General features: G+C 43.4%; 1 protein-coding gene across 1 annotated transcript in view; it reads right to left on the reverse strand.

Annotated features, from left to right (window-relative positions):
- Positions 1 to 26,495, reverse strand: part of LOC100848700 (ATP-binding cassette sub-family C member 4) — a 164,021-nt gene extending 137,526 nt beyond the window's left edge. Inside the window, exons 1-4 of the mRNA XM_024989169.2 lie at positions 25,993 to 26,495; positions 15,828 to 15,938; positions 15,173 to 15,293; positions 2,724 to 2,948 (exon numbers count right to left, since the gene is read on the reverse strand). Of these exons, the coding sequence (XP_024844937.1) occupies positions 2,724 to 2,948; positions 15,173 to 15,293; positions 15,828 to 15,938; positions 25,993 to 26,066 (531 nt within the window). The 5' untranslated portion in view covers positions 26,067 to 26,495. The remainder of the gene's footprint in view (positions 1 to 2,723; positions 2,949 to 15,172; positions 15,294 to 15,827; positions 15,939 to 25,992) is intronic.
- Positions 26,496 to 26,714: the final 219 nt, after the last annotated feature.

Below are 26,714 nucleotides of genomic sequence, written 5' to 3' on the forward strand. Positions count from 1 at the left end.
GTGGAAGACTACTGAGCCTTAAAAAGGAATTAAGTTCTGACACCTGCCACAACATGGATGAACCGTGAAGACATCATGCTACAGAGCATAAGCCTCACACAAAATGACAAACGCTGTATGATTCCACTTACATGAAGTACTGAAGTACTCAAATTCACAGAGATAAGAAGTAGAATGGTGCTGGGTTCAGGGACAGGGGTTGGGGAGTTAGTGTTTAATGGATGCAGAGGTTCAGTTTGGGAAAAAGAAAAAGTTCCGGAGATGAATAACAGTGATGGCTACACAACAATGTGAGTGTACCTAACGTCACTAAATGCTGTACTTAAAAGGAGTGAAAATGGTCAACTTTACACTGTGTGTATTTTACCACCACCACAACAACAAAAACAATGATCAAAAGCCAAAGGTAATTTTACCAAAGCTGTGGAAATGTATTAATAAATGGCAAGTCATTTTTATATACGATACCTCCTTCACAATCATTCAAAATTCAGCTGCAAAGAGCACGAAATGCTGAATGGGCCATTTTAGGAGTGGAATATGTACAGTCTTAGAGACTTCCTGGAGACCTGCCCCAGCCTGGAATCCATGGTCAGAACAAACTATGGCTACGGGCTTAGCAGCCACTCCATTTCTAATGCCCAATCTGATTCCTCCCCAGGACCAGGGATCAGGAGGTGGGGCCTGAGCACGAACCACAGAAGTTCAGAGGGGCCTTTCAGAGCTGTTCGGCATCACCAGCTGTGCCCTAAAGAATCAGCCCACCTGTAACCTGAAAAGAAGTGTCTTGTTTCTGCACCCCAGCAGGGCTCTAGATGCAAGGCTGTGCATGAGGAAATTTGTCTTTTCCAGGTTTCTGGAATTTCAAGTTATGTCTATGTTATAATCCCCATAATTCCTGACTTCATATAGGGCCAACATTTAGGTAAAATCAAGGCAGTAAATGAACTTCTTGGGAGATATTTACATTCACATAAGCCAATGTGCCAGGTCAGATCACATTTCCCAAAGGCAAGTTTCCAAAGTGTGGTGGGAAGAAGAAGAAACACAGGTAGACAATGGATCACCTGTGCAGCCAAGAGTGAGCTTTGACTAAACCATCACCTCACACCTAAGTTAAGGTTTCACAACACGATCTGGGTAAAATTTCACAACTATTATGAGAGTTAAGTATGATCTGGAAAGACAAACATGTAGCCAATTTGTGGGGAAATCTGAGTATCCATCTCCTAAATGGTTAAAGATGCAACAGAATAACAAAGATGATGATAAATGACAGTGAAGAGCTCTGACTGCAGTATGCAGGCACAGTTGCAATTTCCACATCACCCAGAAGGAAAGCAGTTCAGATGCTGTTGTCAGACAAGACAGTGAGATGCCAGGTCCCCAGTTTCACACAATCCTGAAAAATACAAGATTCTGCTCAAGGAAAGATGAGGAGAAGATATCTCACTTTCTGCTGAAAAAAGTATTCTGAAGAAGCAGAAGCTCTAGATAAGCAGCAACCAGGTAAAAGAAGTAATATTTTCAGTTTAAGCTGCTTGGTTTTATCTTTCAATGAGGACTTTATTTATTAATAAAATTTGCATACGTTCAAGGTTACAACATGATACTTTGGTATAAATAAAATGATTACTGTGGTAAAACCACATAAAGTATCCACCACCTAATATAGTTATCCTATTTAACATGTGTGGTGAGAACATTTAAGATCTACTCTCTTTGAAAATTTCAAGGATACAATACAGTCAAACAAGGATTTTTTTTGTAAACAGTCTAAGGCAAAGACATATCCAGGATCAAGTTTATATTGAGCCCTTCAGCTCTTGACACTGATATATCTGTGGCAATACCTTTGTAAAGATACCTGAAAGCCTTACTCTTTTGATACTAGTTTAGACAAGGGTAAACTATGAATAATTTCATGGCATTCCTCAATACAAAATCACTAAGCACATTAAATCAGTTCTTATTAAAACTGCTACAATGCATACTAAAAATAAAAGGAAATGTTCTATTAAAATAATTTAAATGAAGAGCAACAAATTCTCTCTAGAATTAATAAAACAATGTAAAATTTTAAGTTTCATTTCAAATATCCTATTTTCTTTCATACCATTAACAAAAATTATCTATAAATATAAGGAGTGAGTCTATACTTAGCATGAATTATCTTTATATTTTCCCCTAGCAAACATAATTATATTGAATATAATTAGATGGGTCTTTTAAAATTAGAATCAGTCCCTTTATCAAATACATTCTCTGCTCTTAGATATAGTTTTATAGATACAATCTCTGAAGCTCACTTTTAAATACAAATTTGATGTACCTGAAAGTATTAATGAATGACAACAAAAAATTTCCATAAACAGCACTATGGGATTTGGGCATGAAAACACTGAAAATCAACTTGATACTTTTCATACTTATTCTTGAATATTAATTTAATATTTTACAGTACAAATTTAGTGGTTATTATATGACAACCTATGGCTAAAACTTGCCAAGGACAGCCCACACTTGATCTCAAAAGAAAACTTTTCATTATTTATTGGTAAAGTTTGCTTCAACAACAACAAACTTGGCTTGATGCAAAAGCAAACTTCTCTAGGAAGGTGTAAACAATCCCAGTTACAAAATTTGTAATTTACAGAGGACTTTCCCCAAATGTTCCTGATCCCTCAAGAGAGGAACACACCGTGGTACCGAGTGACACTCACCTTGCGGTAGATCATATGGCACACGGCTACTCTCAGCCTCATCCCCACATGCTGCATGTGGTAGAAGCACAAGTGGTGCAGAACGGCCCACACGAGCACACATGTGCTCAGCCCTGCCGCGTAGCCGTAGGCTTCGTGCAAAGCAGCAGAATCATTGGGATCATAGTTTTCAACATAACTAATCATTTTCCCCAAAAATATGGGTTGAACTACTCTGGTGCCTTCCTAAAAGAAAAGAAAAAAGTCTTAATTAGAAATGTCAGTTTTTCTTTACATAAGATTTACTTTTATCATTAGCATATTTAAAATACATTTTGACAAAATGCTACATTTGTGACTAATTTAAAAGAAAAGTATGCAGATTTATTATCTCCTATAAGACAAGCAGGCAACAGTTTAACCTTAAGGCAAAATTTTCCATTCAAACATAGTAAAGCCTTAGTACATTGTGCTTAGCACCCCATGGATGCTCAACAAATATCACGAACAGGCTCAATACCAACTGAGCCTTAAGATGAATAAACAAAAAGGTGGCAGAAGAAGAGGAAGAAATCTGCTTCCACAGGAACAAGCCTGCTGGCAGCCTGCCCCTGTCCCCCATACTCTCAATGTCCCAGCCCAATAGAAAGTCAATGTGGTTCACATATGGGAGACACGCTTTCATCACCTTCTTCATGAATCCTTATGAAGCGAGACACTGGCACAAACACATCCTCCCTTTTCTACCCCAAACTCCACACGTAGATCCAGGGAATGGAAACCAGCTTTGGCTGGAGTACCACAAAGAAACCAGGTTTGGCAGCTCTGCAGGCTCTCAGCTCCCGAGAGCACTGCCTCACTATGCCTCTACCCTCTAGAAGTTGGAATGTTCCTTGGAGTAAAAAATTAAACATGGTGGAGGCCAAGCTAAAAAATCATGTCTCCATAGTTCTTGATCCACCATCCACTGAAGTTGGTGGTTTGGAAGAAATGTTACCAATCCTCTCTTTCCCAAGGCCTAAACCAATTGACTCAGGTGTACTGAGGCTTCCACCCTGAGTAAGACTTAGGGAAAGCAAGTTTCTTTCCCAAAGAAAAAGGCAAAGGAACGGCAACACCTACCCACCCTGCCAAACAGCCACTCCACCTCACAACCTACTTCCTCTCTCTAGTCACCCCTTGAAGGCCCCCTTCTTCTTAGGTCCCCTTCTTCACCTTCAAGGAAAATCACTCAACAATCCAAGTTACCAAAACTAAACGCCTTGGGCCGCAATATCATTTCCTCCACAGACTTCTCAAAAGACAAAATGTCAAAAGTTTGGAAGTCTTTCAGGAACAGGGCTTTTCCTTTTTTGGCAATCCCGCCTTACTAACACAGACAGGGTAAGCTTTGCTTACCTGACCAGTATGCTTTGATAGCTCTCTTCTGTCTGTCTGAAGCTAAGGAACCCACACACAAGAGGAGGGAAGGAGAATCCATTACACCAAACACCAAAAAAAAAAAAAAAACAAGTATTTTCTGCTCAGCCAACCAGTGCTTGATCAGGATATTTATCAAAAGATGTCCCCATCCCTCATATGGGGGTCTCATTAAACCTTAACATTCCTGTCTTGTTCTACACAAATGGACACATGCACACACACATGTTAACAGGCTGCACCAACTGCCTCTCCCTCCATGAACTCATGGAGATTTTCATCCATGATAGAGGATAAAGGGAACACTATTTAGTTGAAGAAGTGTAAGTAAGATGATCAGACCTGAGTAAAATATAACTGATACATTTCCACAATGTCCTGTCATCCATCCCAAGAGGCACAGAGAGCTCTTGGAAGAGTTCTTCACACAGTGGATTGTCAAACACACTGTTTACAGTTTCCTGAGATGGAAATGTGCAGGCTCACCCAGAGAAGCAAGAACATCAAACTGTACACACAGGCAGTCCCAGCCCAGGTGCTGCCAAGGGCAGTCCAGTGCTGGAGCCACAAACCACCAGAAGCCCAGCAGTAATATCTGCCATCCAAAACTTTCCTGAAACTTATGATTCTATTTGGGAAACACTGTTGCCTGTTACTCAGCTCTCCATTTGAGCCCAACATCCTTGTAATTATAGGAGAAATAAGAGTAATAGCACTCACCTAAGATAATATGGATAAATTCAATAAATCCAGCAAACAGGAGTGTAAATAAAGGCAGGTCATTACTGCCTAAGCACATCTGGAGTTTTTCACTGAGAAACAATATTTAATAACCTAATTAATGGACTTCCTTGGTGGTCCTTTAGCTAAGACTCTACACTCCCAATGTAGGGAAACTTGGTTCGACCCCTGGTGAGGGAAGTAGATCCCACATGCAGAAACTAAGACCTGGCACAGCCAAATAAATCAATATTAACAAAACAAAACCAAAAAACAGTTGGAGAAATAGCCTCATTAAGGTATAATGCCACTTCATGGCTCATATCTTCCACTCATCTATGAATTCTTTTTATTCTTGATAATGATTATTATTTAATTGGGATAGAAAATTTCTTATCTTTCAAAAAGATAACAAAGGACTTCAAACATGAACTGTTACTGATGCAATTTGGGGGGAGAGTCATTTATTATTTTGGGACTTTCTCCAGTGGCTCAATGGTAAGGAATCCATCTCAATACAGGAGTCACAGGAAATGCAGGTTGAATACCTGAGTTGAGAAGATCCTCTGGAGGAGGAAATGGCAACCCACTCCAGGATTCTTGCCAGGATAACCCTATGGACAGAGAAACCTGGCGGGTTACATTCCCTGGGGTCACAAAGAGTCAGACACAACTGAGTGACTGAGCACACACACACAACTTTGCCTCCAGCAAGGAGCTGTCACGGCAATTCAGAGAAGTGATGAAAAGTATAACATACAAGGAATTTCCATTCTGGCATAAGTTGCAACTATGGAAAACAGAAAATTGATATTATGCTCCATATGAAAAATAGCAGCAAGTAAAAAACAATTTTCCAGTAATTTCTCTCAAAAAGAAAAAATAGAAAGCAAAATAATGAATAGCACAAAATAATGAAAACAAAACCCCAAGTACATATACAGAGTAAGAAGACACATATTAAATATGATTCTTCAAAGCTTCCAGAACACACAGAGCAGACGTGACTGAGGCCATGAAAGGTAGACTGAGTAAATCCATCCCCTCCACACACAAAGAAAGGTTAGAGATGGAGAGCCGGACAGCTGGCAGCAGCATTTGTAATCTGTGAGTGTTTCCATTTCTGACATTTGGTAAAACTGTCTGAGGCAAACCAGGCAAAAGTTTGTCCAGCTACCAGATTAACTCCTGCATATGCTCAATGCTCTAGTCCAAATATTAACTCCAAATGAAACAGTGGTGTGAATCCCAAGGGTAGACTGAATTTCAGAAGACTCTGCTTGCCTTGGAGAGTCTCTCAGAGAGGCAAGGAGTGGCTGTGGCTCACCCTGGGGACACAGACACTGGTGGCAGCCATTCCCGGGAGCTGCCCCCACCACATGTACACTGGTGTGGGCAGACACCACCAAGGAATTCTCTCATCTGTACATTCCCGATTCTCACCATCAACTAATAAGAAATAAAACAACTGAGAAAATATTCATTATCAATCATGAAGCTAACCGAATTAAAACTTTCTTGATAAGCAGGAACAAGGTCAAACACTGTCCCTTAAACCTTTCCTCTCTGACATCAATCTATACCACATGTATATTCTTTCCACAAACCAATTGAGAATATAGTTCTTATTCTTTCACAAGAATTCTTCACAGCTCTGAAATCATAAAGGATCTTTAAAAGAGCTGAATTTAATACCGCAACATCCATTATTCAGGATTATCTGACAGTCTGAGTCTCTGAGGCAGACTTTTTATTTTGGCCACACCCTGTGGTATGCAGAATCTTAGTTCCCAGTCCAGGGATCAAAAACCCTCATATCTGCATTGGGTACATGGAGTCTTAACCACCGGACTGCGAGGGAAACTGGTGGTAGCCATTTCTTGACAGAGTCCTTGGTATTCAGCCTCCTGAAAGCACCTGATATTGGGTCCCACCTTTTGCTTCTTAGGATAACTTCTTGCAGGGTTCAGTTAGAAACTAGAACTTCTGCAGTGGATAGAATTCCTCCTCCAAGTTAAGGTACTTGAAACATTTCTCACCCAATTTCCTCACATCTCATTCATGGAAATAAACACACAAAAATAGAAGCAAGCTAACAAAGAAAAACACTTGAGTGAAACATATAAGCAGAAAAGAGTGAGCTTGTAGGGAAAAATTGAACAGGCAGTTAATCTTTAGAACTGGGGGAGTTCTAATGAGGTGGATAAAACTGGAGCCTATTATACAGAGTGAAGTAAGCCAGAAAGAAAAACACCAATACAGTATATTAACGCATATATATGGAATTTAGAAAGATGGTAATGACAACCCTGTATGTGAGACAGCAAAAGAGACACAGAGGTATAGAACAGTCTTTTGGACTCTGTGGGAGAGGGATGGGGGGATGATTTGGGAGAATGGCATTAAAACATGTATAATATCATATAAGAAACGAATCGCCAGTCCAGGTTCGATGCAGGATACAGGAAGCTTGGGGCTGCTGCACTGGGATGACCCAGATGGATGGTATGGGAAGGCAGGTGGGAGGAGGGTTCAGGATGGGGAACACATGTACACCTGTGGCAGATACATGTTGATGTATGGCAAAATCAATACAATATTGTAAAGTAAAAAAAAAAAAAAAAGAACTGAGGGAGTTCTAAAGTAGAGTTGAGAAAAATCCAAAGATGAGGAGAAAAAGCAGTGAATCTGTGAAATCATACCCACCAGCATTCTAGATATCCTAACCTTCACTCCTCTTTTACACAGTGGTCTTCATCCTGACTGCACCTTAGAATCACCTGGGTGGGGATAAGGGCACTCTGATGCCCGAGGTCCAGCCTCCAGAAACTGGTTTAGGTTCAACTGATTAGGGTGGAGCCTGAAGATTCCTCTCCCTGGAAGAGTCTGGATGCAGAAACTAACCCCATGTAAGCATCTGCTAACCTCCACTCTTGCATTGTCTTTGCATCTGAGCCTGGAATGGCTACAGACCTGCTATGAAGGAGTTACAATGATCACAAAGAGTTTTAACCAGAGTCCCATGACACATTTCATGCTTCCAGAAAAATCTTTATAAACCCAAGTCCAGAGATTACAGCATTGAAATTGAAAATTTTCATTCTGCATGGTAGGAAAACTAAAATTTCAGATAAAACCATATTTAAAAAACATTAATAAACAGATGAGTCAAAATTAGCCTGGAAAGTTATCTCTAAAAGGAGAAGGAGAATTAGAATAGAGCTAACAAGGATATCAGCCTTCTTTAAAAGTAGCCTTGTCTTGATTTTGGAATCATGAAAGCATTATACAGAATTATAATTATAAAAGAACTAATTTTTTGAAAAGCAATTCCTAAAATTTCAGAGTAAATTTAAATAAAACTACCTATATATCTACCCATCCTGTTGGTTCAAAGAGCCATACAAAAAAGAACTATCAAAAGTGGTTTTAAACAAAACAATTTGAAAACACATTCTCTGCATGATACACCCATGTGAAGACAGAATAACTGCAAAAAGATAAATTTTATGTTTTCAGAAGTCACATTATAAGGTAAAACAAATAAATAATTATGTTGATATCATTGAGAATTGGGCTTAGACATGGGACAAAGAGAATAGATGATGGGAGAAAAGAGATACAGATGTAAGCAAAATAAGATTAAGTAAAAAACTAGTGTCCTGTATCTGATTTGGATTGGAAACACCCATATAAACATATTTGTTTACCTTAAAAATGTATTCTAACTTGGTCTAATGAAAAAAAGCCAAAAAACAATAAGCAAGAGCAATATCCCCTCTAACATCCAGATTATAGTCTTTAAATACCATTTCACACTAAAAGAAGACAGGGCTGCTTGGAGAAATGGATGATTCCAGGGCTGAGCAAATGCTGTACAAAATGAACTAGAAACATCCTGTCACACCAAAAACAAAAAAACCAAAACAAGCAAAAAAAGACATTAAAAAAAAAAAATAGCCAAGACTTCTAGAGTGTGTGCAAAAGACTTAGGACCCAACCTGAATATACTCCCACTGCCCAAAGATGGCCCAAGATTGATATAAGCATAACAAATAAAATGGACTGAAGCAGATCAGAAATGCTTAAATCCATGAGCTCAAACTGACATTCACAAAACCAAACCAAACAACCAACCATGAAAACTCACTAGTCCCTCTCCTCACTAGAGGAGAACCAATTCCCCATTTTGAAAACAGGTTTTAAAAACGGAAAAAATTATTCTCCCTACTCTCCCTATAAACACTATAGTTCAGTGTTAACTAAAGAGCTTAGAGCATCCCCACTTTGCAACCCTTAATAAATTAATGGACCTTGAGCAAGGATCATGAATAGCTCCAACATCACACACACACACACACACACACACACACACAAAAGATGTTATATACCTTATAAGGGGGATATACAAGCCTACCTCCTACATAGACGAAAGGGGTGAAGAAAATCCAAATGAGCTATATCGAACTTCTAGACCTAAACACCTACCTAAGGTGCCAGGGGAACAAGTTAATTGAGACAGGGGGAGATGCGATCAGCCAAATCCAGACTGTGGGAATCTCTACAGGTCAAACAACCTAGAGGTTTGGGGTGGAGGGGAACAGAAAGGCAATCTGAATAACCTGTGTCAGCCAAGTGTACCTTATTTAATACTGCTTCCAACAGAAGAGGGGAAAAAAGACAACTGTGAGCACTGGCTAGATACTAATGATATTAAAGTTAATATTTATGCATAAAACAATAAAGTGAAAGTGAAGGCGCTCAGTCATGTCCAACTCTTTGTGACCCCATGGACTGTAGCCTACCATCTTCCTCCAACCATGGGATTTTCCAGGCAAGAATACCGGAGTGAGTTGCTATTTTCTTCTCCAGGAAATCTTCCCAACCCAGGGATTGAACCTGGGCCTCACACATTGTAGGCAGATGCTTTACTGTCTGAGACACAAGGGAAGTCTATAAAAATAATGTTTAATGTAAATATGTTTAGTGGGGGGAGATTCCACATCTTTTAAAGATACATACTAAAATATTTATGGATAAAAATGATTTGATGTCTTGGAACTTCTTTAAAAGAATCTTGGGAAGTGAGGGTGAGTTTAGATGAATCAAGACTGCTCATTATGGCAATTATTGAAGCTGACTTAGGGTGACATAGGGGCTTATTTCCCTTTATCCTTCTGAGTTCTTAGCTGAGGATCCCTGTAATAAATGACAGAATATCAAGAGAAAATCAAACAGAAGTTTATTAACATGTATATTTCTGATATACATGTGAAATATCAAGAAGAACTGAGTAACTCCCTGAGATAGCCCAAGCCACCACTTTAAATGCCATCTCCCCCTAAAGACAAAAGAAAAGGTGATGGAGCGCCAATGAGAGGTTAGCAGGAGAAGCAGCTTAAACTACAGCAGGGTTGGGTGTGTTATGCAGATTTCATCCTTCTTGAAGACTGTCCTTCAACAGGATTCTGCTGTGATTTAGAGCCATCCTTCTTTTTCTGGTACAGAGAGGGAGACACCTTTACAAATGGAGATTTCCTTTATCTGTGTAAATGTCCCTCAGAAGAATAACTTCTACTCTGTCTTCAGAGTTTCTCCTGTGTCTATTTCTGAAAAACACAACCAACTCACAACAATTTTTCTGCCAGAATGCCCTATTCTGGAGTGACACGTTGTGTTACCCTTTCATTCTATTCTATTTTTGTATTTTTGAAATGTTCTTAAAAATCTACAGGAAATTAAAAAGGAAAAAAAAAAAAAAAAACACTATAGAAATCAGGTGACAGAGGGGCCAGAGCTGTTTCTAGAAAAGCAGCTCCTCTTGGCTCTGAGCCTCAGTGGAGGCTGTGGGAGGAAAGGACAGAACACAGAGAACATGGGTCTAGCAGTCAGAGCACAGTGCCTCAGAGACCAGGTCGGCCACCTGCCAGTCACAGGACCCCAAGCCCACCGTGTGCCCTCTTCGGCCCCCAGGTCTTTATCTGTGAAAATACCTGCCTTGCCTCCCTCAGAGGACTCCTGGGACAACTAAATGAGTTACAACAGCTCAGAGTGCTCTGAAACCACCATAAAAACAAGGGTTTCTCATCACTTTTATTATTAGAAGTCCTGGTAAGAGATTTATTCTTAATGGCAGAGGCTGGATTCACAAAGGCTTGGAAAACTCATTGTTCCTCACAGGAGACCACAGTGGAACAAGAACTCTTGAGAAAAGTCATGTGTAAAACCAAATTTTCTAGACTATAAAGTTTCACTTCTACCCAGATTGCTGCAATTTTTAACCATTATGAATGCAATCTTTCAAAAAGAGTCTCCTACTTCCCTGACTACATAAAGAAAATGGATTGAAGGGGGTGGAGGAAACAAGTGAAATAGGTGAGGGAACTTAAGAGGTACAAACTCCAAATTATAAAATAAGTAAAAGGGGACTGGGGACAAAAAATAAATATATAAACTTTTAAAAATAAGTAAATCATGGAATTATATAACATAGGAAATATATTCAATAATATTGGAATAATTTTGCATGATGACAGTTGGTAACTACACTTATCATGTACTGTATAAAATATTAAATCACTAATGATGTATACCAGAAACTAATATAACATTATAAGCCAATCATACTTCAATTTTAAAAAATTCTTTTAATTTTACATTAAAAATTTACATATGCTTAGAAAAAGAAAAGAAGGTGGATATAAAACCCTAATTTATAACTCAAGGTCATCACTGTGGATATTACTAACACCTAAAATTCTGGGAGTTGGTGATGGACGGGGAGGCCTGGCATGCTGCGATTCATGGGGTCGCAAAGAATTGGACACGACTGAGCGACTGAACTGAACTGAACTGAATGGCTAATGGCTAATGTTATGCTCTTAGGAACCAGCAGGGCGCACACAGCAGGTCTGCTCGGCAGGTCTCTTTCTGCTTGGCTCAAGGCCCCCTCCTTCTCTCCCTTGCTGTGTGGTCCTCAGTGGTTGCTGTCAGCCCACAGTGTCTTTGCCACCAACAGACACTCCCCAGACTCCTGGGTTGAGCAAAGTGAGGGACACATGGAAGAAAGGATTGGGAAATAAATGCAAAGATCACTCAGCTCTTGGGGAACCAGCCGTGAGTCGAGGCACAAAGCCCACTGTGGGATGCAGAGGATTCTGTTTACTTCCTGCCCATTAGCTGAGCTCCAAAGTGAACATTTACACACACACATGCTTCCCACAGCCTCCACCTGGACCAGAGACCATCAGCAAAAGTGGCTTCAAACAAAGGCCAAGTGACCAGACAAGGCTGGGCCACTTCTAAGAGTCCTGGGAAAAGGACACAACTCCCGGCAACACCTCCCCTCTCAGGGGAAGGGACTGGGTGAACCCACTCTGGCTCTCTGAGGTCACCCCACTTACACAGCAGCAATGGAGACCTCACCTTTCAGAGAGAAGCACTGATGACCTGGGGAGGTGGTCTCTGTGACTCAGGCCCAGGCAGAGGCTTCAGGCTCCTCCTCTCCACCCTGAGGGCCCCGGGCAGGTGGGGACCTGTCCTCCCCACCCACAGTACCCGTGGAGGTGCACACAGGGGCCAGGGGTGCTGGGAGCTCTCCGGCTGTTCTGTTCTAATTAGGGGTGACCAGCAAGTGCTCCACAGCCTGGTACTTGTTTCTCTGAGAGGAAGAGATACTCCTCAGTTCTCAAAGGACAGCCCATGGAATTCTCCAGGCCAGAAAACTGGAGTGGGTAGCCTTTCCCTTGTCCAGGGGATGTTCCCAACCCCGGGATCAAACCCAGGTCTCCCTCATTTCAGGCAGATTCCTTACCAGCTGAGCCACAAGGGAAGCCCTTCTCATAGGACAGAGATTTTCATATCTCAAAATCCTAAAACCCTAAAAGCCTCACTCTGGACTGGCATCACCCTGCTTTCTCCCACTGGGGCTGCCAGGAGTACCTGGGAGGCCCTGCTCATGCTGTGGGTGGAAAGACCGCACTTCTTGGGATCATGGATGATCCACAGGGCATTCTGTGCACCTGAGGGATTAAAAGAGGGCCGGAGATCAAAAAGGAAACATGTTTGTGTTTTAGAAAATCCTGGGCTGAGTTTAGATCTTCCACCATCTAAAATATAAAGAATAACAAGCAGTATAGATTGATCACAACACAGGAAATTGCTTCATAAAATCAATTATTTAACTAACTAGCACTGCTACTAGTACTAGCAGTACTGCCACACAGATGAGCCCCTAAATTTAAACTCCCCACTTCTCCGCCATGACCACCCAGAGACCAACCTCCTGAAAGGGCCCAGGGCTCTACCAGTTGCACGTTATGCAGCCCCAGGCCTGGCCTTCCTGGACCCCAGCAGGAAGTATTAATGGGGCTGGACAACTTTGAAATCAACACTCCCAGCACCACAGTGGGGAGGATTCCATCTCAGGAAGAACCCCAGATCCTGTGGCCTCTCTCTCTATGTCTGTTTCTCCCATGAGCTGCCACAGCCAAGACCCAGAACTCATATTAGAATGGGATCCATCCAAGGCTTAGTGACCCCACTCAAGGGGCTAACAGCCCAGAACAGCAAGAAAAACCAGTAGCTCAGTTCAAACCCAGCCACATGGGCTCTGCTTTGAACCCACCTGACTTTAAGACTCTTTTGCATCTTGTACCAAAGAGAAACTAGAGAACCAGCGACAGCAGAAAGAAACCTGCTCCAGGATATGATCCAGCATTAAACCCTGAGGCCACTCATCCAACCAGGCACCTGGCATGAGCCACAGGCAGACACTGAGGCCCCAGGGTTTCCTGATAAGAATTCATGAGAGCTCTGCTGTCTGAGGTCAGGAAATCCTGCACAAACAGGCCACACCAGCTTGCCACCTGTGTATTTCAAACAGACTTACTGTGACTATGCGGAAATTCCATGACTGGGACAGCTGCACACGGGACAAAGAAGGGCTGGGGCAGCCTGACGGGCTCCTGCTCCCTCTCCCACTCCTGTCCTTCACAGGGCACTGCAGTAGCTAGGTGGTCAGTGCCCTCTCAAAGGCGGCACCCTGCCCCACATACCTGTCCCACCCTCTGGCACAATGGCCAATCCTCTTCTGAAATCAGTGAGAACTCCATCCCCCAGGGCCATCCAGTCACCTGGAAGCTGACAGGTTTTCTGTCTCTCCAGTTGTGTGGGGTGGACTTCACCTGCCCAGCTGCCCACTGCCCACAGTGCCCTTCAGTCCAGCGCAGCCTTTAAACAAGAGCCACGCCTCCCACCTGTAAACCACCTGGCCCACCCACCACACCCCCAACACAATGGACTGAGGACAGCTCACACCTTCTCCACCTCCTCCATCCCTTTCACAGCACCTGCATCTTCCACCCGTCCTGCTCTCACACACTCACACGCCGCCCGTGTCCCTAAGGCAGAGCTAAGGGACCACGGAGAGCACGAGCCCCCCAGGGGGGTCTGCAGCAGACCCCCAGCAGGCTCAGCCAGAACAGGGCGGCTGACGGCACTGTGTCCCCAGGTGGATTGTCCTCTGGGGGATCTTGACCCAGGATCTTCAGGGTCACAGGGGTCACTGACCTCACAGCTTTCTGCCTCTGGTTTGCCCTGCACATTCCCTCCTATACCCTCTGCCAATGCCAGGATACCAGGATCCCCCTTCAACCAGGAATCTGCTCCCACAACCAGGGAAAGAAAGCAGCGTGGAGGGTGCACAGAATTCACGGTGAAGCTGGAGCTCCTCCCCACGGGGGCTTTGCTCACAGTTCCAGCCCACGGGGAAGGGGGCAGCCTGGGGAAAGGTGTGCTCTTAGAAGTTCTGGGCAGCTATTGTCCAGATGCTGGGTTCTGTTCCCCTGGAAGAGGAAAGGCGATGATATCTTCTTAGAAAAGCATTTATCAGATGTGACCTGGTCAAGGTAATAATCTTTACCTTGTTAAACTATAACAAAGTGCCATAAAAGGTACTTTATTCTGGGCTCAGGTCCAAATTACCTTCCTCTAAATCACAGGGCACATATTGCCTGAGGCTGTTGGAATCTTCTTTTGGTCAAAGATCAGTCAGCCTTTATACTGAACACCAGGAACTTTCTACCATAATATAAAATGTCTTTTATTTCAAGGCCATCCTTCCACAACACTCTTTAACCAGTTAAAAGAACAGTAACCCCTGGAGTCCAGTTCTCGCCATTCTAGAGATGAATACAACCTCTGAGCTCTATCATATTTCCATGAGTGTTTATCCTCAGACCTTAGACCACTGGCTCTCCCCACTGGTCCCTTCCACCTCAGTACAGAGACACATACACCAAAAAGCAGTGCACAGTATGAAAATCTTTTACCTCCAGAAATGTAAACATTCCCCAAATTAAATAGGATTTCCAGTAACACTTTATGACTGCTTTCATTAAGGAAGGCTCCTGTGCATCCTTCTGGGCTCTCTTCAGTTCTTGATCCCAGTACCTGTGATACAAAACAAAGCACAGTAAAGAACAGCGTGTCCACCAAAGGGAAAATGGGAGAGGGACAGAGGGGAAGATAAGCCTTCACTACAGGGCACTCTATGGCTGCCCCATAGATGCTGGCTAACTGCTCACAGGGCTCCTAAAAGATAAGCAGTGCAGACTCTGAAGCACCAGAGAAACAGGCCTTGAGGCAAAAGTTCCAGATTCTGGAAACAAGTTCCTGCCAAGATTTGCTGGATTCACAGGTCACAAGCAGCTCAGGTGGGCAGACTCCCTCCTCCAGGGACCCCACCTACGGGGATAGAGCTCGGCCTCCAGGGCCGTGGCTGTGGGCTCCCTCCATGCCCACAGATGCACAGGGAACGCGGGCCTCCAAAGTGGGCTAAGCCCAGGGTCAACTGAGTGGCTGAGCGTGCAATGTCAGGAGAGGAGTCTCAGAAGAACCCAGAGGAAGGCAAAGCCTCCCTCAAACCTTTAGCCCCACGTGGAAATTCTCACTCTTTCTCCCCTTCTCCCTGATGTCTGTGCTCACCCTTGCAGCTCTTCTCCGAGGTGCTGGGAGCGATCTTCTGGAAGCACCGAGTACATGTCATCTGGTTCTAATTTCCGTTTGTGACCAATTTTAAACAAGGGGTTTAGCCACCTGTTAAAAATTAAAAGGAGAGTGACATATATCCAAATTACACATCTCTAATTAGAAACCTACATTCATGGACATTGTTAAAAAAAAGTCTACATTTAAAATATATAAAGATATGGGGAAAATTAGATATATGCTTACAAACACACATACATTCTAGGTATAGGAAAGTCATGCTGGCTTATATATTACATAATTAAAGCAGCCTTTTTGTGGCCTACTGAACATACATTGTACATCTGCTTTAATTATTAAGAAAAAAAATGTTTAGAAATCAAATAAAGTAACAGTGGGTCAGGCATGCAGAATAGAGCTGAATGGCCATTGTGGGTAAGGCTGCAGATATGTTCCTGTATTACTGAGGACTTAAATCTTCTGAAATGTATCAGATTGAAGGATACCTACATGCGCTGCTGCTGCTGCTGCTAAGTCGCTTCAGTCGTGTCCGACTCTGTGTGACCCCATTGAAGGCAGCCCACCAGGCTCCCCCATCCCTGGGATTCTTCAGGCAAGAACACTGGAGTGGGTTGCCATTTCCTTCTCCAATGCATGAAAGTGAAAAGTGAAAGTGAAGTCGCTCAGTCATGTCCGACTCCTAGCGACCTCATGGACTGCAGCCCACCAGGCCCCTCCATCCATGGGCTTTTCCAGGCAAGAGTACTGGAGTGGGTTGCCATTGCCTTCTCCCCTACATGCGCTAGTGGTAAAGAATCCATCTGCTAAAGCAGGAGATGTAAGAGATGCTGGTTTGATCCCCAGGTTGGGAAGATTCCCTGGAGAAGGAAATGGCGACCCACTTCAGTGTTCAAACCTAGAAAATCCCATGGACAGGGGAGCATGGTGGGCTCCAGTCCATGGGGTCACAGTCGGACATGACTGAAGTGTCTTAGCACCAGTAATATTCAAAGAAGTTGCAAACTTGAGGTCTCAAGGTCTCCTTAGATCAGTTGTCAACACAGAGAAGTTTTTACAGGGAGTTATCTTATGGACACAACACCCTGAGTCTAACAGGCTCTGGACCCGGAACTACTTACAGTCCTGTCAGACTCCCCTCAGCCAGAACACTCATGTGAGCCTCTTTCTGAACCCAACCTTCTGAAGACAACCTCAAGATAAGTAATAGCTTCCCAACTAAAATGCGATTGATTCTTCTTATGGTCCTCCTCGGCATCACTCTCGGGAAAATTCATTTATTTTTAAAAGTAACATTCAAACATCCAAAAGGGCTGGAATTTTACTGATTGTTGGATCTGTCACCATCAGCCTCAGTTGGGGAATAAATATTGCTCACCAGACTTTCAGGGAACTTTAGCTGACAATATCACCAAACTACGGTTTAATTCCACCATGCCCAGGTTTCTGCCCAGGGACATCAAGGTTGCCCCCACTGCCACCACACCGCTGCAAAGACATATGTGTTAGTCAAATCCCTGTTTTCTGGGGGTCCAACCAACCATTTACTATGAGCCCTCCACTTACAGGCATGGCCGACTCTAGATAATTACCATGCTTAAGGGCTCTGGGGATAGGATCATACCAAACATGGAGGGGCCTGGCCATGCGCAAGTACCCTGGATGGAAGGGCACCACCATGAGCCTAAACAAGACTCAATAAAATTCAAAGACCGTGTGTGTGCCCCTGAGGGATGTTTGTTCCTTGAGGACCTTGTAGCAAGGGCCACCCATGTTGGGCCATCAACCGTCTCCAAGAAAACTACCAGGGGACACTGGGCTATATGTGGTTCACACCCAGATCAAGGTTACATTCAGATTTTAATTACACTCGCACAACCTGTGAATCAAAGGGGGCCATTCATCTAGTCAGGAGGGGAGCTGGACTGGTAAAAGCAGTTGTCACTCTTGTAGGATCCCTGGTGAGCCTAGCATGAGAAAGAATTTATAATAACCTAAGTATAAAAAAAAGAAATTAAAAAAGTCAGAGACTGGCCTAGGTAAGTAGAGAACCCAGTTCTAACCTTAGAATGACAAAATCTTCACTAGACCCTCTGGCCCACATGACACTTGACCACTGCAAAGCTCTTGACTACCTGCTGGCTGATCAAGGGGGAATTTGTGCCCCAACCATTTCCTGCTGTTTTTATGTTAACACTTGTGGTTAGATAGAAAAGAGCACATCCCAATTGCCAGAGAAAACTGCCTACAGACAAAGACAAATATCATACGGTATCACTTATACACGGAATCTTAAAAAGCAGTATAAATGAACTTATCTACCAAAGAGAAACAGAGTTACAGATGTAGAAAATGAACTTATGGTTACCAGCGAGGGAGGGAGGAAGGGACAAATTGAGAGACTCGGATTGACATACATAAACTACTATATACGTATCCAACTCTTTGCAACCCCATGAACTGCAGCCCGCCAGGCTTCTCTGCCCATGGGAATTCTCCAGGCAAGAATACCTGAGTGGGTTGCCATGCTCTCCTCAGTGGATCTTCCCAACCCAGGGATCTAAGCCAGGTCTCCTGCACTGCAGGCGGATTCTTTACAGTCTGAGTCACCAGGGAACTATATATAAAAGACATAACAGATAAGAACCTACTGTGTAGCAGAGGGAACTCTACTTAATACTCTGTAATAGCTTGTATCTTTTTTTAAAGAAAAGAACCTTTTAAAAATAGTGGATATATGTCTATTGATTTACTTTGCTGTACTCCTAAAACTAACACAACACTGTAAATCAACTATACTCCAATAAAAATTCTTCTTTAATAGAGAAAAGGTCACTTGGCCAAATACTCAAAACAGAAGGGCCTGGCTGAACAAATTGTGACAGGAACAAAAGAAGGTTCCCCAGCTTCCCTGGGCTTCTAAGACCATTCTTAGAACCCCTTACATTTATTCTCCTTTTCTGGCTCTTCGGCCCATGATTCTTCAATTGTCTCATTAGTTTTATCTCTTAGAGAACTGAGACAACCAAGTGGCAGATGGTCTTTACCCAAGGCTATGAGCAATTGGGACTCTAGCCTGGTGACAGTCAGATTCATTTTGGTGGAATCAGGAGAAATCCGCTCCTCTAACCCAAAGCAAAAACAACACCCAGTTGTGGATGTGACTGGTGATGGAAATAAAGTTCGATGCTGTAAGAACAATATTGCATAGGAACATGGAATGTTACATCCGTGAATCAAGGTAAATTGGAAGTGGTCAAGCAGGCGATGCCAAGAGTCAACATCGATATTTTAGGAATCAGTGAACTAAAATGGGGTGAAATGGGTGAATTTAACTCAGATGACCATTATATCTACCACTGTGGGCAAGAATCCCTTAGAAGAAATGGAGTAGCCATCATAGTCAACAAAAGAGTCCAAAATGCAGTACTTGGGTGCAATCTCAAAAATGACAAAATGGTCTCTGTTCGTTTCCAAGGCAAACTATTCAATATCATGGTAATCCAAGTCTATGCCCCAACCAGTAATGCCAAAGAAGCTCAAGTTGAATGGTTCTATGAAGACCTACAAGACCTTCTAGAACTAACACCCCCAAAAAGATATCCTTTTCATCATGGGGACTGAAATGCAAAAGTAGGAAGTCAAGAGATACCTGGAATAACAGGCAAATTTGACCTTGGAATACAAAATGAAGCAGGGCAAAGGCAAACAAATTTTTGCCAAGAGAATGTACTGGTCATAGCAAACACCCTCTTCCAACAAAACAAGAAAAGACTACACATGAACATCATCAGATAGTCAATACCAAAATCAGATTGATTATATTCTTTGCAGCTGAAGATGGAGACACTCTATACAGTCAGCAAAAACAAGACCAGGAGCTGACTGTTCAGATCATGAACTCCTTAGTGAAAAATTCAGTCTTAAATTGAAAAAAGTAAGGAAAGCCACTAGACCATTCAGATATGACCTAAATCAAATACCTTATGATTATAGAGTGGAAGTGACAATAGATTCAAGGGATTATATCTGATAGCAGAGTTCCTGAAGGTCTATGGACAGAGATAAGTGACATTGTACAGGAGGCAGTGATCAAGACCATCCCCAAGAAAAAGAAATGCAAAAAGGCAAAATGGTTGTCTGAGGAGGCCTTACAAATAGCTGAGAAAAGAAGATAAGAGAAAGGCAAAGAAGAAAAGCAAAGATATACCCATCTGAATGCAGACTTCCAAAGAATAGCAAGGAGAGATACGAAAGCCTTCCTAGTGATCAAGGCAAAGAAATGAGGAAAATATTAGAATGGGAAAGACTAGAGATCTCTTCAAGAAAATTAGTGAAACCAAGGGAAAATTTCATGCAAAGATGGACACAATAAAGGACAGAAATGTTATGAATGTAACAGAAGCAGAAGATACTAAGAAGAGGTGGCAAGAATACACAGAAGAACTATACAAAAAAGGTCTTCATGACACAGATAACAACGGTGGTATAATCACTGGACAACAGCCAGACATCCTGGAACATGAAGGCAAATAAGCCCTTGGGAAGCATCACTACGAACAAAGGTAGTGGAGTTGATGGAATTCTAGCTGAGGTATTTCAAATCCTAAAAGATGATGCTTTTAAATTGCTACATTCAATATGCCAGCAAATTTGGAAAACTGAGCAGTGGCCACAGGACTGGAAAATTTCAGTTTTCATTAATCCCAAAGAAAGGCAATTTCAAAGAATGTTCAAAGTACCACACAATTGCATTCATCTCACACGCTAGCAAAGTAATACTCAAAATTATCCAATAGTACGTGAACCATGAACTTCCAGATGTTAAAGCTGGATTTAGAAAAGGCAGAGGAACCAGAATCAAATTACCAACATCTGTTGGATCACAGAAAAACCCAGAGAATTACAAAAAACATCTACTTCTGATTTATTGACTATTGCTAAGTCTTTGACTGTGTGGATCACAAACAAACTGTGGGAAAATTCCTCAAGAGACAGGAATACCAGACAACTTGACCTGCCTCCTGAGAAATCTGTATGCAGGTCAGGAAGCAACAGTTAAAACTGGACACGGAAAAAGAGATTGGAGAGAGGAGTATGGCAAGTTTGTAGAATTCCAGAAAAAAACATCTATTTCTGCTTTATTGACCATGCCAAAGCCTTTGACTGTGTGAATCACAATAAATTGTGGAAATTCTTCAAGAGATGGGACTACCAGATCACCTAACCTGCCTCTTGAGAAACCTGTATGCAGTTCAGGAAGCAACAGTTAGAACTGGACATGGAACAGACTGGGTTCAAATAGGAAAAGGAGTACGTCAAGGCTGTATGTTGTCATCCTGCTTATTTAACTTATATGCAGAGTACATCATGAAGAAAGCCTGGGCTGGATGAAGCACAAAACTAGAATCAAGATTGCCAGGAGAAATTTCAATAACCTCAGATATGCAGATGACACCACCCTTGTGGCAGAAGGTGAAGAAGAACTAAAAAGTGTCTTGATTAAAGTGAAAGTGGAGAGTGAAAGAGTTGGCTTAAAGCTCAACATTCAGAAAACGAAGATCATGGCATCCGGTCCCATCACTTCATGACAAATAGATGGGGAAATAGTGGAAACAGTGGCTGACTTTACTTTTTTTGGCTCCAAAATCACTTCAGATGGTAATTGCTGCCACAAAGTTATGACCAACCTAGACAGCATATTAAAAAGCAGAGACATTACTTTGTCAACAAAAGGTTGATCTTAGTCAAGGCTATGGTTTTTCCAGTAGTTATTGTATGGATTGATAGTTGGACTATAAAGAAAGCTGAGTGCAGAAGAACTGGTGTTTTTGAACTGTGGTGTTGGAGAAGACTCTTGAGAGTCCTTGGACTGTAAGAAGATCCAACAGGTCCATCCTAAAGGAAATGAGTCCTGGGTGTTCATTGGAAGGACTGATGTTGAAGCCGAAACTCCAATATTTTGGTCACCTGATACAAAGAGCTGACTCATCTGAAAAGACCCTGATGTTGGTAAAGATTAAAGGCAGGAGGAGAAGGGGATGACAGAGGATGAAATGGTTAGATGGCATTACCAACTCAATGGACATGAGTTTGGGATAAAACTCCGGGAGTTTGGTGATGGACAGGGCAGCCTGGTGTGCTGCGGTTCATGGTGTTCGCAAAGAGTTGGACACGACTGAGCAACTGGAACTGACTGACTGAACGGATGGCAGAAAGAAAAGAAAAGCTAAAAGAGCCTCTCAATGATGGTGAAGAGGAGAGTGAAAAAGCTGGCATAAAACTTAACATTCAAAAGATGAAGATCACGCATCTGGTCCGAACAGTTTCAGTTCAGTTCAGTTCAGTTGCTCAGTCATGTTCGAACTCTTTGCGACCCCATGAATCGCAGCATGCCAGGCCTCCCTGTCCATCACCAACTCCCGGAGTTCACTCAGACTCACGTCCATCGAGTCAGTGATGCCATCCAGCCATCTCATCCTCTGTCGTCCCCTTCCTCCTCCTGCCCCAATCCCTCCCAGCATCAGAGTATTTTCCAATGAGTCAACTCTTCACATGAAGTGGCCAAAGTACTGGAGTTTCAGCTTTAGCATCATTCCTTCCAAAGAAATCCCAGGGCTGATCTCCTTCAGAATGGACTGGTTGGATCTCCTTGCAGGCCAAGGGACTCTCAAGAGTCTTCTCCAACACCCACAGTTCAAACACATCAATTCTTTGGTGCTCAGCCTTCTTCACAGTCCAACTCTCACATCCATACATGACCATAGGAAAAACTATGCATAGCCTTGACTAGATGGACTTTTGTTTGCAAAGTGATGTCTCTGCTTTTGAATATGCTATCTAGGTTGGACATAACTTTCCTTCTAAGGAGTAAGCGTCTTTTAATTTCATGGCTGCAGTCACCATCTGCAGTGATTTTGGAGCCCAGAAAAATAAAGTCTGACACTGTTTCCACCGTTTCCCCATCTATTTCCCATGAAGTGATGGGACCGGATGCCATGATCTTCGTTTTCTGAATGTTGAGCCTTTTAAGCCAACTTTTTCACTCTCCACTTTCACTTTCATCAAGAGGCTTTTAGTTCCTCTTAACTTTCTGCTATAAGGGTGGTGTCATCTGCATATCTGAGGTTACTGATATTTCTCCTGGCAATCTTGATTCCAGCTTGTGTTTCTTCCAGTCCAGCGTTTCTCATGATGTACTCTGCATATAAGTTAAATAAGTAGGGTGACAATATACAGCCTTGACATACTCCTTTCATGGCAAATAGATGGGGAAACATGGAAACAGTGACAGACTTTATTTTGGAGGCTTCAAAATGACTGCAGATGATGACTGCAGCCATGAATTAAAGACACTTGATCCTTGGAAGAAAAGTTATGGCCATCCTAGACAGCATATTAAAAAGCAGAGACATTACTCTGCTGACAAAGATCTGTATAGTCAAAGCTATGGCTTTTCCAGTAGTCATGAATGGATGTGAGGTTTGGACTATAAAGAAAAACTGAGCACCGAAGAGTTGATGCTTTTGAACTATGTTTTGGCAGAAGACTCGTGAATGCAAGGAGATCCATCCAGTCAATCCTAAACAAAATCTTTCCTGGATTTTCATTGGAAGGACAATTCTTTGGCCACCTGATGCGAAAGAACTGAGTCATTGGATAAGACCCTGATGCTGGGAAAGATTTAAGGCGGGAGGAGAAGGGGACGACAGAGGATGAGATATTGAACGGCATCACCATCTCAATGGACAATTGAGTTTGAGCAAGCTCCAGGAGTTCACAATGGACAAGGAAACCTGGCGTGCTGCAGTACATGGGATCGCATAGAGTCAGACACATTGAACAACTGAACTGAACTGAACTCAGTATGTGACAATGCCTATGCTTAGCAGGTAGCAAGATCAGAAGATGAACCTTTGGCCCCTTCAGAGTCCTTCAGTAATAAGGAGCAGTAAAAAGGAAAGGCTGATAACCCAGAAATATATCCCCTGTCCCTCCCTCGAATGGAAACCAACTGCTCTTATCTGAGTTTCAGGCTCATCACAAAAGGAAAGAAAAAAATAAGAACTGATTAGAACTAGGTAGGACCCAAATGGCAGAAGCTCGAACATCTAGTAGACACAGCCTCATTATGCATCCAGTATAAATATATAAGCATGATAAATTTACACACCCAACCAGACACTAAAGTTGACAATGCGCTATGACAACAAAAGCAAAGAGCTCATACAAGGACTAAAAGGAGTGCTACCTTAATTCAGGGTCAAATCACACTGCATTTTTGGTTAAGCATGAATATTCCTCCCTCTCTTAACCTGATTCCCTTCTTTTTACTTCAACCCTCCTATATAACCTAGTTGGACTGAGAGGTGACTTGCAAACTAAGTCTCCGCTTTCCATTCTTTGGTCACTGAGCAAAGCTTTGTACTCTACCAGTCACCACCATCAGTTTACTTATTGGTTGTGGGAATCTGAGGGAGAAAGAACCTCCCCATCATGATAAGGGGTCTCATCCTGGGCTAGGCCCCTGGCACAATTCCAGGCAACACAATTCCATGACAAGCACAACAGTTACATACACAAGAAACAAGACCCCAGAACCAGACTTCCCTGGTTTGAGAATGTCCCACTCCAGCCACCTTTACAAGCTGTGTGATGGTAAGCAACTTACTCAACTCTATGCTTTCAAGAGTTCTTTCAAGCATTGAAATAAGAGGTAATTAGCCCCTTCCTCCCCCAGCAGGAAACTGGAAATGGGGTGCCAAATGGAAAACTTGGAAGTCTTCACCTTTCCATTTCTATGCCACCACATTTTCAAAGTCCAACAAAACAGAATTGTGCTGTTTGAGAGTTTCTTGCCCTTACTTGACTGTTAAAAGAAGCACTTTTGGTCCTACTTTCGCTATTATTTATGGTAAACCACACACATATTCCTCTCTAGGTCCTTCTTCCTAAAGGGTGATCATAGCCAAGGGATGTAGCTACATGCACTGAATACATCACTATCAAAACAAACATAGGAGCTGCCATCCCCCTGGGGATCCCCTAGGCTTGTCCAATAAAAGAAGTATCAGAATTTGTGGAAAAGATAAATGGGTTATCTTTAAGACCTAATAATCACCCAAGTGGGATTAAAATCCAAAGGTTCAGGCCTGCATATCTGTAGTCCCAGCTGTTAGATGAAGACTTCAATTAAGAGCTTGAACTCTCTGCAGTGCTTTTCATCTCTGTGTTTCCTCCCAGCTCATGGACCTGTCAGTGGTTTCAGGACCAAAGGACTCCTGGCAGGACCACCTGCATCAAGACTGTGGCACTGCCTTCTCTGAAGGACAGAGATCTGGATAAGATGCCACAGGTTTCAGGGACCCCATCCCCAGGGTTTGGTTCTCAAAGGTAGAAGTGGAGATATTCACAATAGGGCCAGGGGCTGTGGTCAAATACATACTCTACTCCTGGCCATGTGCCCCAGGCAAAAGCAACACATGTTCCAGAATAACGTCCCCTATTCATTTCATACAAAACAATAGTGTTTTGTACACACATGAAATTGGCCAAAACTAGGTACTAGGACATACAGGACCAACAGGGAGTAAAGGAGGACAGAAAGGAAATACATGTCATAGACAAGGGGGAAAGAGGGGAGTGTAAGGAACATGGGAAAAGGTGGGGACGTTATTGGAAGATGGCAAAAGATGCAGGGCACTAAATAGATAAAGAAAATTGTTCACAAGCTGCTTTCTTGGGGGGGGGGGGGGGGGGGGAGTTGCAGCTTATTTCAGGAACTGACAGCGAATTCCTGAATGGTTCTGAGGCCACTGAATAAGGGTGGAGGTAGGGAGCCCAGTCCCTTTCTCCTGCTGGGCAGTGGCTCCCCCTGAGCAACCTCCTTGCCTTCTGCTCCTGCTGCATTCAGCTCTCAGGCTCCAGGGCTGGCTAGGCGGAGAGCAGCAAGGCAGGGAGACTCAGTTCCCCTGAACACCAGGTTCCTTGGTACCCCTCCCAACCCCACCCTCCCAACGTCCCAACCCCACCGGCCCCAGGCACCCAGGCATGCTCCCTCGCCTTGTCCCTTGGTCCCCAACAGAAGCCGACAGTGTCAGGCTTGCCCCGCAGTGGAATGTCACAGCTCAGACAGGGCACTCACCAGACAAACAGGCGCGAGCAGAAGTTCGCCTTCTGCACCGGGCTGGTCTTCACCTCCGCGGACACAGGCAGCATCTTGCCGGCCAAGGTGGACACAGACCAGGGTCTCCCTGCTCAGGCGGCGGTGGGGCTCCTGCTGCTCCTGGAGGCGCCGGCGGGGATGCTGGAGACTGGCCGCCTCACAGGTCCACTGGGCCGGAGCCTGAGAACATACTGCTTCTGAGAGTGGAGCACCCTTTGTGCACCAGGTCCGCCTCCCAAGACTGAGCAGCCTCCAGGCTCCACCTCTGAGGCACCCTTTCTGTGCAGGTGTTGCCACAGGCATAGGATAGAGACAGTGTGCCACGTGTGGGACTGCCAGGACCAAGAGACAGCCAGGTAGATGCTTCCAGAAGCCTCACGCAGGTAGGAGGCAAAGTTATCAGCTCTTTGATAAAGGCAGCAGGCTGACTGCGGGGCACAAACCAGCCCAGCTTCCCAGGAACGCACCTGGCTGCAAACTCTGCGGAAGTTCCTGCTCTGAGCCCAGGCACTCAACCAGAAGGTGGAGATGAGAGGCTCAGGCCCTGCCCATCTCTGCTGCTCAGAGGCTCCCCATGGGCTGCAGAGGAAAACCTGGAGAAAGCTAGCAGAAGGAGATAGAAGCCTCCTCTCTGGGCCCTCTGCCCTCATCAAAACCAAACAAGGGCCCTGTGGGAAGTTCTCCAACTGTAATGAAGCAGA

This window comes from Bos taurus, unplaced genomic scaffold, assembly GCF_002263795.3.
Source record: "Bos taurus isolate L1 Dominette 01449 registration number 42190680 breed Hereford unplaced genomic scaffold, ARS-UCD2.0 Leftover_ScbfJmS_264, whole genome shotgun sequence".
Lineage (NCBI taxonomy): Eukaryota > Metazoa > Chordata > Mammalia > Artiodactyla > Bovidae > Bos > Bos taurus.